The 13,908-nt window shown below is 47.3% G+C and overlaps 1 protein-coding gene across 2 annotated transcripts in view; it reads left to right on the plus strand.

The window, feature by feature from the left end:
* Positions 1–777: 777 nt before the first annotated feature.
* LOC135909534 (glutathione S-transferase Mu 2-like) overlaps positions 778–13,908 on the plus strand; it is a 33,032-nt gene continuing 19,901 nt past the window's right edge. The window contains exon 1 of one of the 2 annotated variants that reach the window (XM_065441517.2): positions 778–980. In XM_065441517.2, the coding sequence (XP_065297589.1) occupies positions 883–980 (98 nt within the window). In that variant the 5' untranslated portion in view covers positions 778–882. Of the gene's footprint in view, positions 981–6,803; positions 6,842–13,908 lie in introns of those variants that run through there. The other variant, XM_070539551.1, reaches the window with a different exon arrangement.

Here is a 13,908-nt window from a genome sequence, read left to right on the forward strand (position 1 = left end):
AGAGCCCCGGAACGCACCAAGCCTATTTACCAAGAGGAGGTGCTACTGGCCCCTCTTTTTACCTACATTTAACACTACTTTGGTTGCGAACTTAAACTGCGCTAGGCACAGGACACCGAGGTAGAAGAAGATAGGACGAACGCGGACTAACAACCGGCTTATTGTTACCACACAATTCTTCCTCTTCGAACTATGCGCATGCCCAAGCCAGATCATAACCGCGTGACCATGGAACACTCCCGTCCTGTCTTCTTCTACCTCGGTGTCTTGTCCCTAGCTCAGTCTAAGTTAGGAAAAAATGTCTTACCAACTAGCCTCTCAAGACACTCTTCTGATTTAACACCATGTTTTTTATACCATAAAAAATTCGTCTAGTTTTCTTTTTTCCTGAAAGGACAGCGCTGTACGAGTCGCGAGACATATTATTGCGGATATTGCATTCGAAATGCCTCATACAATTTAGCTAGCCTATAGCACTTGAACATAACGACAGAAAATTCAGGCCACGTACGCGGACTGCATTGATTCCGCAGCACATTAACGTGGGGTTTTCGGTGCAGGTGCAACAGAAACCACACTTCATTTATTTCAGCTTAGCTGTCTACTCACTATACAAGTCTGATGAGGGTGAAACCTCTGGCATTTAAAGAAGCAGAAAAATGAAAATTTTTGCTAACAGCTGGCAAGTGGTCTCGCCGAGCGAAGCTGGCAGTGCCTTTTTATGGCGTCGCTTCGGTCTGCCGGGCTGAAAATGACGGCGTGTCGGTAGGCTGCAAAGTGGGACAGGAAGACAGCCAGTTGTGATACCTAATCCTGCTGCGGGTAACCATTCGAAAAGGCTGACTTGATTGTGCTCCTCTGTGAAGCGATTAGTCAGAAGCAATGGCACCCGTTATCCTCGGTTACTGGGACATCCGAGGTCTCGCTCAGTCCATCCGCTACTTGCTCGCCTATGCAGACGTCGCCTACGAGGACAAGAGGTAATAATCATTGTGGTTTGTTTGTCTACACAACTGCACCACTGTAACGATAGAGCATAAAAAGAATCACGTGACACAGGTGGTGGCTCGGGTGATTTCCCTACTTTACGGATGCATTTCGGCTTCATGCAAGAATTGCATCGGTTGTCTTGCGCATTTGACGCATGAGGTTATTTAAGCGAAGCTTTCTCTGCCTCTTCCTTCAGCTTTCCCACTGCTGCTGCTGCTGCTGCTCCTGCTGTGGGCTGCTGTCGCACACACCGCCTCGGGGGGTGTTTCAGAGTGTGTATATAGATGGCAGGCGCTAGTAAGAGAGGAAAGGCGACGGGAGAAACTTTTTTGCACCCTCCCGCGTCGAATGTGCACAGTGCCCACTGGAGCTTCCTGGCCGTCGCCACATTAGCCGCTTGACAGCTGTAATTATCCGTGACTCCTCTGAGAAGCATTGCAGAACTGCATCGCTTACATTTCGACTAACGTGCGAGGCGAGAGGGGACGCAGATAGAACTGTAGACAGCAGAAGAAGAGGAGAAGAAGGTGAGGGAGGATAAGAGGCAGTTCCCTAATAAGAGAGGGGCACGCGACGTGAGAAGGCAAAGAAACGCCACTAATTCACGACAGCGGCTGCGGGGAAACAGGATAAGCTCAATGAAGTTCAATGTACTGTAAAGTACCTTGCTGCTATTTCTGAAAAATAAACGCCACGCAAATATGTCAATCGGGCAACTTACGCAGGGCGTCCAGGAGCAGAGCCCCAATAATTAAAGCCCACCGCAAGGTCCAGGAGACAGTACGGAAGCTGTCGACCGTCAAATCAAAACTTCTTGGCCCGCCGCGTTAGTTTTACGGCTATGGTATTGCTAAAGGTCGCGGACTTGATCCCAACCGCGGCATCCGCATTTCGACGGGACCGAAATAAAAACGTTCGTGCACTTAGATTTTGAGACCCGCTAAAGAACATCACGGCGTCAAAATTAATCCGGAGTCCGCCACTGCAGCTTGCCTGATAATTTGAGTGTGGTTTTGAAACGTACAGCCTCATATTCCAATTCAAGATTAATATTTCTGCCACAGTGCGGTGTGCCATGTGACGAAATGACAATGCTCAACCCTGTCAGACGTTACAAAATATGGCGCACAACAACGCCTCAAGCAAACACCTCTTCCTGTATGTTCTGTGTGCTACGCAGACAAACAGCAGTGGTGCAGACAAAGTAACGCTTAACATCAACTCACTACTCTCGTGTTAGCGTAAACATTGAAGTAATGGAGCTTTGGCTGTCAACATCACCGCTAATTATCGCCACTCAAAGCATCCAGCATGGAAAGCTTCGCTTACATCGATTGTCACAGTGCGTGGGATCTGCATAATTTTTAGTCCGTGATTTGCTCCGGCATTGCATTATTGTTTGAGCATCAGTTATGCTGTTTACTGAACGCTGTATGCCATTTTCTGTTCAATAAAATGAAATGGAATAAGAGACCTTCAATCAGCTTGTACTCTGGAAAATTTTGCTATATAATCATCAGTTCGACAGAATGCCATCTGGTCAGGTATACTTATTGTCGTGGACCATATGAAAAAATCCCTTCAGACCGGATGCCTAGTCCTCAGTAGGGACTGGCTACGCAGAATGTTGAGTAGTCCTAAAGAAAGCACGCAAAATTTGGGAGTAGATGTTACAATGTGTGCTAGGCAGCCCTGTTTATTGCCTTTCTTTAGTTGTGTGAAAGTTCTATTGATGGATGAAAAGTTATAGATTCAGCATCGTTCTCAGAATCTTCTCTGTGGCTACTGTAGGCGTGTTGGCGTGGTTCATCTTGTGACGCGACTTCAGGCATATTCAGCGAGAAAACTTTCAATTGCTTCACATTGGTGGGTACCAGTTTGCAAGCCACGCGAGAAAAGTTTGCCCGAAGGAGTGGGGCGTTCAATCATTAGGCCACGTTTGAGCTTGGTTGCTTTCACGTGCGCTTTCTGTAGCCCACACCTCATATTATTCATATTTCGCAGTCGGAAAGATGGATCGAGAACATTGACACATACTGCTGACGCTGACCTGAAGATTTTAGTGGAAAAGAACGCTATAAGTAGGAAACATTCAGTGCATACTTCAATGTATACCGCACACGCTGGGAAAGTTCAAGAAAAAAAAAAGAAAACGCGAAACCTCCTCATTATTCGATTCCGAAAAATAACTCTGCTTTTTGAACCACTGCATTGCAATTTTTACACCACATGGCGCACCATAGCGGCTCTGATTTGACTTTTGTACTATGGTTTCTCGCGAGATCTTTTCAACGGTTAACGATATTGAAGCCCATGGGAGTGACGATGTGCTTAGTAGTGCTAAGATCCGGGCCGAATTCACGCAGCATTGTGTTCGTCATTGTTGTTTCTCACTGGCTGGTCAATTTCGCTGAAATAATCTGCACTGCTGGGTGTCACTCCTGCACAGAATTCTGGCGAAGAAACTGTGTTTAAGTGGGGTCCCAAGACACAAACATCGAACGCATCGACTGGCTCAAATGTTTATCTGTGATCGACAGCAAATACCAAGATAAGTTATCATGTAGCTTACAAGGAACAATACAAAGTGCATTGTGCAGCGTGAAGCTTAAACCGGCGTACCCATCCAAATTTACAGAATTCATTATGGATAGAAAGCGACTCCGAGGAATCGGCTGTCACGCTGAACGAAAGTACCGATGTACGAAGTCAGTTTACGAACTAAGGATATCTAGACTACCACTAAAGATATAGAAACGTTTACGCATGCTGCATTGATAGTGGTGGACTGTCTCCTGGGATACGCCATGCATGGAGCGTCGCGCACCTCTAGGCACTTAATCCCCGAGGGAACATGTGCTACCAGTGGTCCAGTTTACCCATTACACCACCATATGGATTAGGCCAAACCATAGTGACAGAGGTTAAACCTTTTTTTTTCGTGGGAGCATAATAAATCAATGTCATGTCATCATCGTTGCCGCCTGGCTTTCGTCGTCGTCTTCATCGCTTTGCTGCTCTCATCGCACAAGGTCGCGGAGCGCGCATAATGGCTCGCCTTAGGCAAACACATTGCACCCCTCCGGTGATCAAAGCTGTCCAGAAACTCAAACGGTGCTTGATAGTGAGCTACCTCCAAGGTGCATCATATAACAATTCCCGCTCTGCGTGATTCAAGTTGTTAAACTATCTCTGTTTTCTTTGTCAGTTTCACTACTTCGTTATTTTTTCCTGAGAAATGATTAAATGTTGTTGGCGCCGGGAACTTGATTTCAATCTCAAACTTACTGGCAATATACTCTGTTTGTTCGCATACCTTTAGACCGCAGAGCTTTCACTGCGAAAACCAGATATTCGCTTGAGTATGTTCTTGAGAATGTATGCATTCGTGCGGAATAATTTCCAACGGTTCTTATTAAAATGTGTTTTGATGAGGAGTATCAAGCTATTATAGCGCCTTTATGTGTCTTGACCTTTAATCGTTAAATTCGTGCTCCACGTACACCTTCTGCTGAAATGAACCATTACGAACTAAGAAATGGGCTGATCGAGGCTGTAGCCATAGAAAAAGAAATAGAACAAGAGGGCAGATTCGGCGTAAATTGGCAACAGGAAACACGTCACGGCAGCATAAATGGCGTCTGTTAGCTGCGGCGAGCACCGCAAGAAAGAATTGGAAAGAGGTTAACCTACATTGTTTCATTTTTTTTATTCTTTAGCGCTCAAACTAAAAAGCTTCGCGCATGAATTAACATATACTTTGTAACTTCTTTTCTTCTTGTGTAACCTAACAACAAGCTAACGGCACACCAGACGCGCCAGATGCATGTGTCATGCGCCTGACACGCCACCGAAGCTAGCGAGGACGGCTTTACATGTGAAGTTTGCATGTCGCCTCTTTGGCGACCCGCCTCTCGTCTTTTTCTGTGTGTAGCCTGGTTTGTTGGGCTCCCGGCACACTCTTGCGTTTCTTGTGCAGTTCAACTGGCCACCACTGGATAATCGCACTACGGCAAGGTGAGAAATTTCGTTTGACAGTCTTCGACGCATTTCATGTCGTTTAGGCTTACGCACCCAAACTCGTCAAGCAGTTCGGGAAAAATAGCTCGGCCTTCTTGACGCACTTAATTTGAGGTAATGACTCGCACTGGGACATGTTTGCGACAATTTGTACGGGCCCCTGCATTATTGTAACTTATCTGGGTAGTGTTTTCCACGCTTGCTGCACCTGGCTTTGTGGCGCAGTTAGCGAAAAGTAACTCGGCCGTGTGACGCAGTTTCGCGTGGACTGAACCTACCTGTGACAAGTTCGTGACGCTTTCTCTGATCCCAACATTATTATAATACCGTAACTTTTTGGGATACAGTTGAGGCACGCTTACCGCACCTGGCATTGCGACGCAGTTAGCGAAAAACAGCTCAGGCTTTGTGACAGTTATTTTGGCGTGTACTGAATCTTAGTGAGACATATTTGTGATGCTTTTTATAGCCCCGCCGCAACATATACATTTTTTCGGTACTGACGCTTGTCGATGTCGCGACGACCGATTGCTAACAGTGATAACACGGGAATGCGTTCCTGGCGCCGGCACAGCGCACAAAAGATGACACCAAGGAGCTGAAACAGCAGGAAATTGTAGCTCGAAAACTCTGTCTTCTGAACGACTCAAGAACAGGCTTTGCACCCAAGCATTTGTCTTGAGAGTCAGTGGAAGCAATTCTACGAGCTTCTAGCATGGTCTGGTGGAGGGCCTGCGTTGTGGCCACCTCGGTGTATACATAGCGTACTATCGCGTCGGTTGAAGCCAAGTTGATTTGGAAACGCGCAGTAGCCCGCTTATTTGCGCTCTTAATGTGCAGTAAATAACGTCCGGGAAATTTGGAATGCTTGCAAATGAGATTTTTGCTTCATATTTTATTATATTGTTTGGGATGTGTCGGGTATACTCCACGCTACGTATGTAAGAGCGAATTTATTTTGTTTGTAATGCGGCCAAATTACCAGTTTCACGCGTTTCACCTCTACGTGCCGTATTCCTGAAGGTCCAAATACCAATATAACACAAGCCTGTAATTCACCTTTTTTCCGCGACGCCGTCCATTGGAGCTCCATACGGGAACTACCGCTGCTTACCTGGTACCACAACGTTGGATGAATGCACAAAAAGCCCCGAACGAGCATTTATATAGAGCAAAATAAACATTTAATAATTTCACAAAGGGTCTGTCGTCTTCATCAAATTTCATACGACCAACAATCGATGGAGGCTTGAAAAGATCGCTCGCAACCATTTTTACTCATTAATAAAACTATTCCTTACCGAGGCAGGGCAAGGTTGAGCAGTAGAAGCAATAAAAATGCTGCGCCGATCAGCGCAGCAGGCGTAACGCGTTCCAGCTAGAGTTCAAAATGCGCGCGCCCGAAACCAAAGCCGGAAATGTGGGTCAGGTAATAATGCCGGCGGCTCGGTGCGCTAGAGTCGATTAGGCCTCTGGGTTCTACGAGGGTGTCCGCTCTTCTGGAATTGATTATGACGATAGCAAATATATGGACGCTCCAGGCGGATTTCTGCCATTGCCGTGAGGTCCCGTATGAGTGAAAGCGTGAGGATGAGCCGGCGAACGCGGTTCAATCTTGTGTGCCCGAGAGAGGAACGCGGCCCAGATGCGTGCTCTCTCCTGTGACGTGCAAGGCACGGGGTTGAGGCGAGGGAGGAGGGGCGTTCTTCTCCGGTGGCTGCTACGGTGCCTCGACGTTCTCTTCGCCAGCCGCTACGTACGGAGTGGACACAACCACGGCGTCTCCTACGGCATCGGCCACAAAATTCATGGACGCGTTGCCGGCGCTCGTGTGCGTTGAAAGCGGTCTGTAACGTTGCTAAAATGCGCATCCGCGCGGGCCTCATCTTCAAAGCGATATGAGATATTTGCACATTGCGCGTAGTACCGGCAGCTTCGTATGCGCTGTGATTTCGACGTTTCGTACGCGTTGAAGCGACATATGCACGGAGGTCAATTGGCTCGCGGCTGCTGCCGCGATACCTCCAGCGTTTTCACGGAGAGTTTCCGTTTTCATCTAGCGATGTGTGTTCATGTTTACCTGTGCGCGCGTGACACCATGCTGGTGAATTTAGTTAAAACTCGTTGACGGGATAGTTGGTTTGAATCCATGATAGAATGAGTAAGCGCGACTGGAAAAGGACGTAGAAAGAAGCGGACACACAAGGACAGTGCTGTATCCGTGTCTGCTTCTTTCTACGTCCTCCTTGAGTCACGCTTACGCATTCTATCCTTGTTAATTTAGTTAGAAAGCTAGTGTTTACAAGTTTATGCGGCCGATAAAACTACTATTCTTACGTCGGACAGCTATCTACTAATTTACCCGCCGTGGTTGCTCAGTGGCTATGGTGTTGGGCTGCTGAGCACGAGGTCGTGGGATCACATCTCGGCCACGGTAGCCGCATTTCGATGGGGGCGAAATGCGAAAACACCCTTGTGCTTAGATTTAGGTGCACGTTAAAGAACCCCAGGTGGTCGAAATTTCCGCAGTCCTCCACTACGGCGTGCCTCATAATGAGAAAGTAGCGTTTGCACGTAAAACCCCATAATTTAATTTCATATACTAATTTACTTTCGTAATCGGTGCTTCGCCTTTCCAGCGGTTCTGCGAATTTTTTCTCGATGGTGTCACCCTGGAGCTGTGATAATTTAGCGGGCGGCGTAGGACGCTAGCCACAACAATAGAAAGGACTTTTTGGAGTGGGTCTGAAGCTAACGAGAAGTATCAGAATGCTTAATGGTAATCCTGTATTTGACGCCAACATTGATCGTGCAAAAACTCTTCAAAGTCGCCAACGTCAAATTTCCAACGTCTACAGTGCACACTGCGCAGACCAGTAAACGAAAACCTAATAGGCGAGCCTGCCAAATACTTGAACAGACCGGATCGCCAAGTACAGGGAAACATGATTTGTCGCAAATTGAGCTCTTACAAACTTTGCTAAATATATCAGCACAACCTGAAAGCGACGTCTCGCCAAAGATCCCGCCAACGCTTGCTGTTGAATTGATAAAAAGCGGCAGAAGTAAAAAAAAAATGGCTGTGGCTTAGGTAAGGTTAAGCCCAGGATGCGAAGCATACTAGCCTTTATTTTAGTTGTTGAACCACTGTTTAGCTTGGTGAACTGCTGTTGCTTGGCTATATTTGGTTCGGCTAGACGAAGAAACAACTCATGCGTTACTCTGCTTCGCCTTGGACGCCCCGCATTGGACGCGGTGAGCGTCGAGCAACGCAGCGTTCGGCGCGGCAACGAAATGTGTGCCTGAGCAAGCGACGCACGCCTCAGCCTTAGAAACAGCTCGTTTCTAAGGCAACACCGCATTCACTAGAGGCGCTTTTGTACCGCTTTGAAGCATCGTACTCGTGGCTCAGTGGTAGCGTCTCCGTCTCACACTCCGGAGACCCTGGTTCAATTCCCACCCAGCCCATCTTGCAAGAGTTGAGCCAAAGCCACTTCTCCTCTGTCGTGACGTCACGGTGTCACGTGGTTTCAAGGCGAAACCGCCGCGCCTGAGGAGCTGGGTTGAGCTCTCGTAATATGCTTCGCATAAAAAAGAAAGATAACATGCATGTAGCGTGAAACAGCCGATGTATTCGGATTCTTGTGGGCCTAATTGAAAACAACCCGCATGTGTGGTCTATACCTTGTGTCACAAGGAACTTGCCGCACTGCCGCAGGTGCGGGGGCAGCACAGGCTATATTCATGCGCCGCAGAATATAGTTCAGGACGAACCTGTGTGATTATTGGAGGGATTAAAAGTATTGACTTTCCTCGTTACATATGCTACTATATGTACGTGATATGTTTGGCGTTGTGTATATTCACTTTTCATACCGTAAATTATTGGTGTTTTAGAATAGCATGTGCAACGAATCTTAGGCGAATAACGTACATGAAATAGTGTTTTTGTCGCAGCGCATGCTCCGTACGTTACTGGCCTCCTTCGGTTACGTACGATATGTTAGCCCACATTAATTGGTGGGTTAACGTATGTAACGTCTACGTGCACTAAGGGATAGTGCTGTGGAATATGGCGACATTGCATTGCTCACGCTTCAGTCCGAGTTCTCGGGATGGCTACGCTTTCAATATCTTTGATTTCCAGGGATGTTAAACGTGAGTTTTTCCTTCCTCTAAAATCACCTGGAACGATAGGTATGAGCTCATCGCGCGTCCAATGTCTGAGCTTGTTCGGTGATTGCGTAGGCCTAGCAAGACGAGTAGTCATAGAAATGACAGGATTAGGGTGGCTAGAACGCGAAGGTGTCAAGCACGTGGCGTGTTTAACTGGTGGATATGGATGTGCGTTGCACGCAGGCCGCTAGGTTTAAACGCGGTGCTGCGGCTCCAGGCGTGCTGGCCGGGTGCTGCCATGCATTGTGGCGCCGTTCATTTGGATGTGTAAGCTTGCAATTAAGCTGGGAAAACATAAAGCACATTTCTACCAAATGTTAACTCGCTGTCATGTACAGTTGCTTTAGCACTGCGGGAAACATTCTATAATAGTCATATATGACACCCTGGCTTGAGACGCTTGCATAAGTAATTTGATGCAGAAGCATTAAGTGACAGTGTCGACACTTAATGTACGCATCCCGCGTAAGATCTTCCCGATTCCTGCAATACAATAAACGTTCTGACACGTTCGGTTCCTGCAACATATCGGGCAAACTACGTGCGTGGTTCGTAGTAAACCCTTCTACAGCTCTGGTACGCTTGTACAGAGTGCTGAATATTTCGCTGCGCATATTCAAAGGATTTTGCACTCACCGCTAAAGCGTTCTTGCTCAAATTTTTCAGTATGATCGCATTTTTTTGTCGGCGTCGTTTGGTATAACACTTGGCACGATTAGTATCCTGTTGTTTAAAAATGAGGGTCTATTTTATCCTATCGCAAAAATAGTGTCCTGTGTCGCAAAATCCGACGCATATCGCAAAATCCGACCTGTGTCGCCACCTGCCGGCAGCTGCAGGAAGGCGCTGCTGCCACGCAAGCAGCCGATTTCAACATGCCTTTTCATCTACGAAGCAGCTCCTTCCTGCTGCTGCCGGCAGGCGACGACACAAGTCTGTGCCAGGGCCTGCTTTTCAGGCGCCATTTTTCCCATAGGCGAAAAGAGTTTTCGATTTTTGTCTTAAAAAACAGGCGAATAATCATGCCAAACGAAGCCGATAACAAAATGCGATCGTTCTGCTATATTTGAGCAAGGGCAATGCAGCGGTGAGTGCAACATCTTTTTTTGAACACTCGCAGCGATATATTCAGCACCCTCTACAAATAATTTGTTGGAAATGCAGTGATAAAAGTTCACACTTTAATTTGCAGTACGGGTAACGAACAGCCCGGTCCACATTTTTTTGCAACTATAGGATTGCTACCACCAAGCATGATTCTTTAGGGGAAGGGGGTCGAGAATCGGCCCACGCACTTCAACATGTACCTACCCCAAGGTCCTTCTATACGAACTCGGCGAATGACCTAGTTCTTTCTGGACACCATGTAAACGGGTATTTAATGTTTTCGAGCTTTCTTTAGTCCCACTACCAGCTTCGATATTGGCGGCGAGGAGTTACGGAGTCGCCATCTATCGGAAGCGCATCGCTGGCGTAGTATGAGGGATCACGCGGCGCGCTCCTCATAGGTTTTGCTGCATCTCTCCTTTGTGCCTCTCTCACTTTCTGTCAGCGCTCACTGAAAACACCACGCGCGAGCTCTCCCGGACATTTCTGTATGTACTTTCGAAACGAGAGAAGTTTTGTCTAAATAATATTCTTGGGCAAACTGAAATCACAGACTCGTTTACAGACGCTATCTCTTTACCGAATACGTACAGTGAACGCCACTGCGCGCGGTCGCCGCGATGGAGACTTCTTAACCGGTTTTCTTGCGTGAAAGATGGGCAAACGCTGAGAGCAAACTATGTGAAATATGTTCTTATAGTGTTTGTATAACTAAAGGGAGCGTAACTGAATGAAGCCTCAATGCTGCAATCGCACAGGTTCGCAGCGACCGACTGCGCGTCCGCATGCTTGTCCGCGCACTGTTTGGCTTTCGCTGCGTGCGCGCTTTCGCATCGTGCCGTGAGCTTTAGGCCGCAGAAGATGAGCATTTGACAGTATATAAGCAACCATTATTGCGTAGGCGCTATCAGAGCTGTTCAAAAATAGTTTCTTTGCAGAGACTTCGACGTCTACGGGGACTGTGATGTGGGGTCGCGACGATTCAATCTTTTCTTTCTTCTAATTTCTAGGAAGTTTCAATATTATTTCTCGAGTTGCGTCGCACTGTATGCTTATTGGTGTTTTCAGCGTGCGATTTCCCGCTGCTCCTTTTTTGTACTCCAGTGCACAGAATTCATAACACAAACATGACCATATGCCATGCTTTTTTTAATGTGCTTCTTACCTCTCCCTTTCCACTCCAGTGAACTTGCAAGTATCTATAGCAACGAGAAGTTCATAGACCAAACCGTCATGACATTAGTCGGGCAGCGGACTCGGGCGAGCGTCTCAGGGCGCGTTTTCCAAACATCGCAGAACCGGCGCCGTAGCAGAAATCTTCCTCGCGTTTGTGCTTGCTGCATACCCGAGTTGTAGCCGATTACTGTTTGCCGGTTTTATGTTTCGCTAGCCCAGCTTCACGCAGCTTCCTGTCCTGTGGCTACGTGAGAATAAGGCTGACACCTGGCTCCGTTGCGGACGTCCGGCACTGCGGCACCGAGCAGTAGCCTACCATGTTGCGCGCCTTCAAAGGCAGCCGCTACCTATTGTAGTGCTTCCCAGCATTGTAAAGGAGACACTCGAAGCTGGAAAATCTCGGCAATAAATATAGACCGCAGCGTACAAGGGAATTTAAACTCTCGTTTTCAGCTCACTTCGGCTCTCCCTAAGCAGCCGACGCTGCCGCTATGTCCACGTGATCCCTAATAGCACGTCACGCCGACGGTGGCGCCAGCTTTTCCAGTGGTGGAGCTCGAGGCCAATACGGCATTCGCGGAAAGGTCTGTATGCGCCGCTGAAGACATCGGTGCCCCGCGGCATGCGCACGATTTGAAGCAAGCCGACGCCGCTCATCGCTGGCATGTGAGGGGCTCTCGCACGTGCTCTAGTGACAAACGAACAACCCAGTAGCGTAAACAATCACAAGGGCATTTATTGCATCTGTCATACACTAATGCCTTCCAGGCGAATTGCTAACGACAGAACATGCCGATTGGCGAGCGATAAATCTAGGAAGTCCGACTCACCGCGACCGGATATCGAGCGAATATGTTCCCCCCATGCTGAAAGCCAACGCCTGTTCGTTCGCGTGTACGCTCATGCGAACGGTGGCGCGGTCGAACGATCGTGCTCGTCCATTCCATTGTCCTGCTTCTAGGCCTAGCGAGATGGTCTCGCAAAAGCATGGATTAGCGCATGCGCGCTAAGCCCGCATCACTCGCCGACTCCAAGCCAAACAAGAACCACCTTCTCCCTGTTTAGACCAAGTAACCCCGCCTTTCGGCGGCGTTAAAAGCGCCACAGCTTGGGCCATCTCTCGTACTTTTCTGCAACCACACCGATCGCCACCGTAAAGCCATGCGGCGAAGACAGATTACATAGGCCGTGCGGAGAGAACAACATCAAGAGTCGCGTAAGTGTCACGCATCCCCACACATGATAGCACTGGAATGGTGCTGGGATGGCGTAACACTCAGAGAGGCGCTGGGTACTGGAGGGAAAAGCAGCTCTAGAGAGGAAATAACGCGGTGTCACCCGATTATACGTTATCTTTTTTTAATGAAAACGTCCAAGGTAGTGCAGTAATTTACTAAAATGCCGTGATAGTTTAAAGTAAATGTGTAGTAAAAGTAAATTAGAATAACAATAGCTAATGCAATAAATTGCAGTAAAAGCACTGTCGGACTGTGAACCTCTTTCGAATTAACGACAAGCCCAGTAAACTACCGCTGCAAACGTTTGTATTCGGATGTTTAGCTCGTAAGCATTCAAAAACTGTTTCTATTGCGGTTTATCTGTTCAAACCATAAAATATAGCAAAATTGACAGAGATAGTTAGCTTACTGCCACGATTGATAACACAATCTAACTGCAGTGGTGTTCTCGGGGGAAAAGACAATTGTAAATGTTGTGACGACTGTTTCACTAACTTAAGAATGTGTACAAAACGTTTGCTGAGCGTTTTAAGAAGAAACATAGAATGTCGAGGAAGCCTTCGATAGCTGCATCACTCTACAAAAGGATCAGTAATAAACTTAAGTATTTGCGCAATTTATTAAAGCCGATTACAAAACAATCCTGCACGAGTATAAAAAAGTGAGGGATAACTTCGGTGCTGACATTATGCTAGCACGTGATCAACAGTAATTTAGCAAGTTCTATGAAAAGTAACACAGACTATGCCTAATTAATCGCTCGGCACACAATACAGATCAGCCCTGATGTCACCACATGGGAATGGTGCTGACCACACAGGAATGAGTTGGCCAATAAACTTAATACTCCTTTCTTAACCACCGGTGCAACAATTACAAAAGTAGCCTTAGCCCGGACGCCGTAACGTATTTAAGCTCCGGTAATTTGAACTCAATATTTCTATCCAGTTCTGGCGAGAGGGGAATAATCAACATCATCTTCTCCCTACATAATGACGATGCCCCAGGTATTGACGATATTTCAGTTAGCTCCATCAAGGAAATTGCTGCGATGATCGCTTGCTCACTCACCCGCAATGCAACAATGTGCTTAGTACCGCACATTTCCCTGTTTAAGCGACGGCAGCTTGCGTATGTGCCATATTTAAAAGGCTCGAGTTAATAATGACCTGATAATTATATGGCTATTTTGGTCGTTTCT

Source organism: Dermacentor albipictus, chromosome 5 (genome assembly GCF_038994185.2).
Source record: "Dermacentor albipictus isolate Rhodes 1998 colony chromosome 5, USDA_Dalb.pri_finalv2, whole genome shotgun sequence".
NCBI lineage: Eukaryota > Metazoa > Arthropoda > Arachnida > Ixodida > Ixodidae > Dermacentor > Dermacentor albipictus.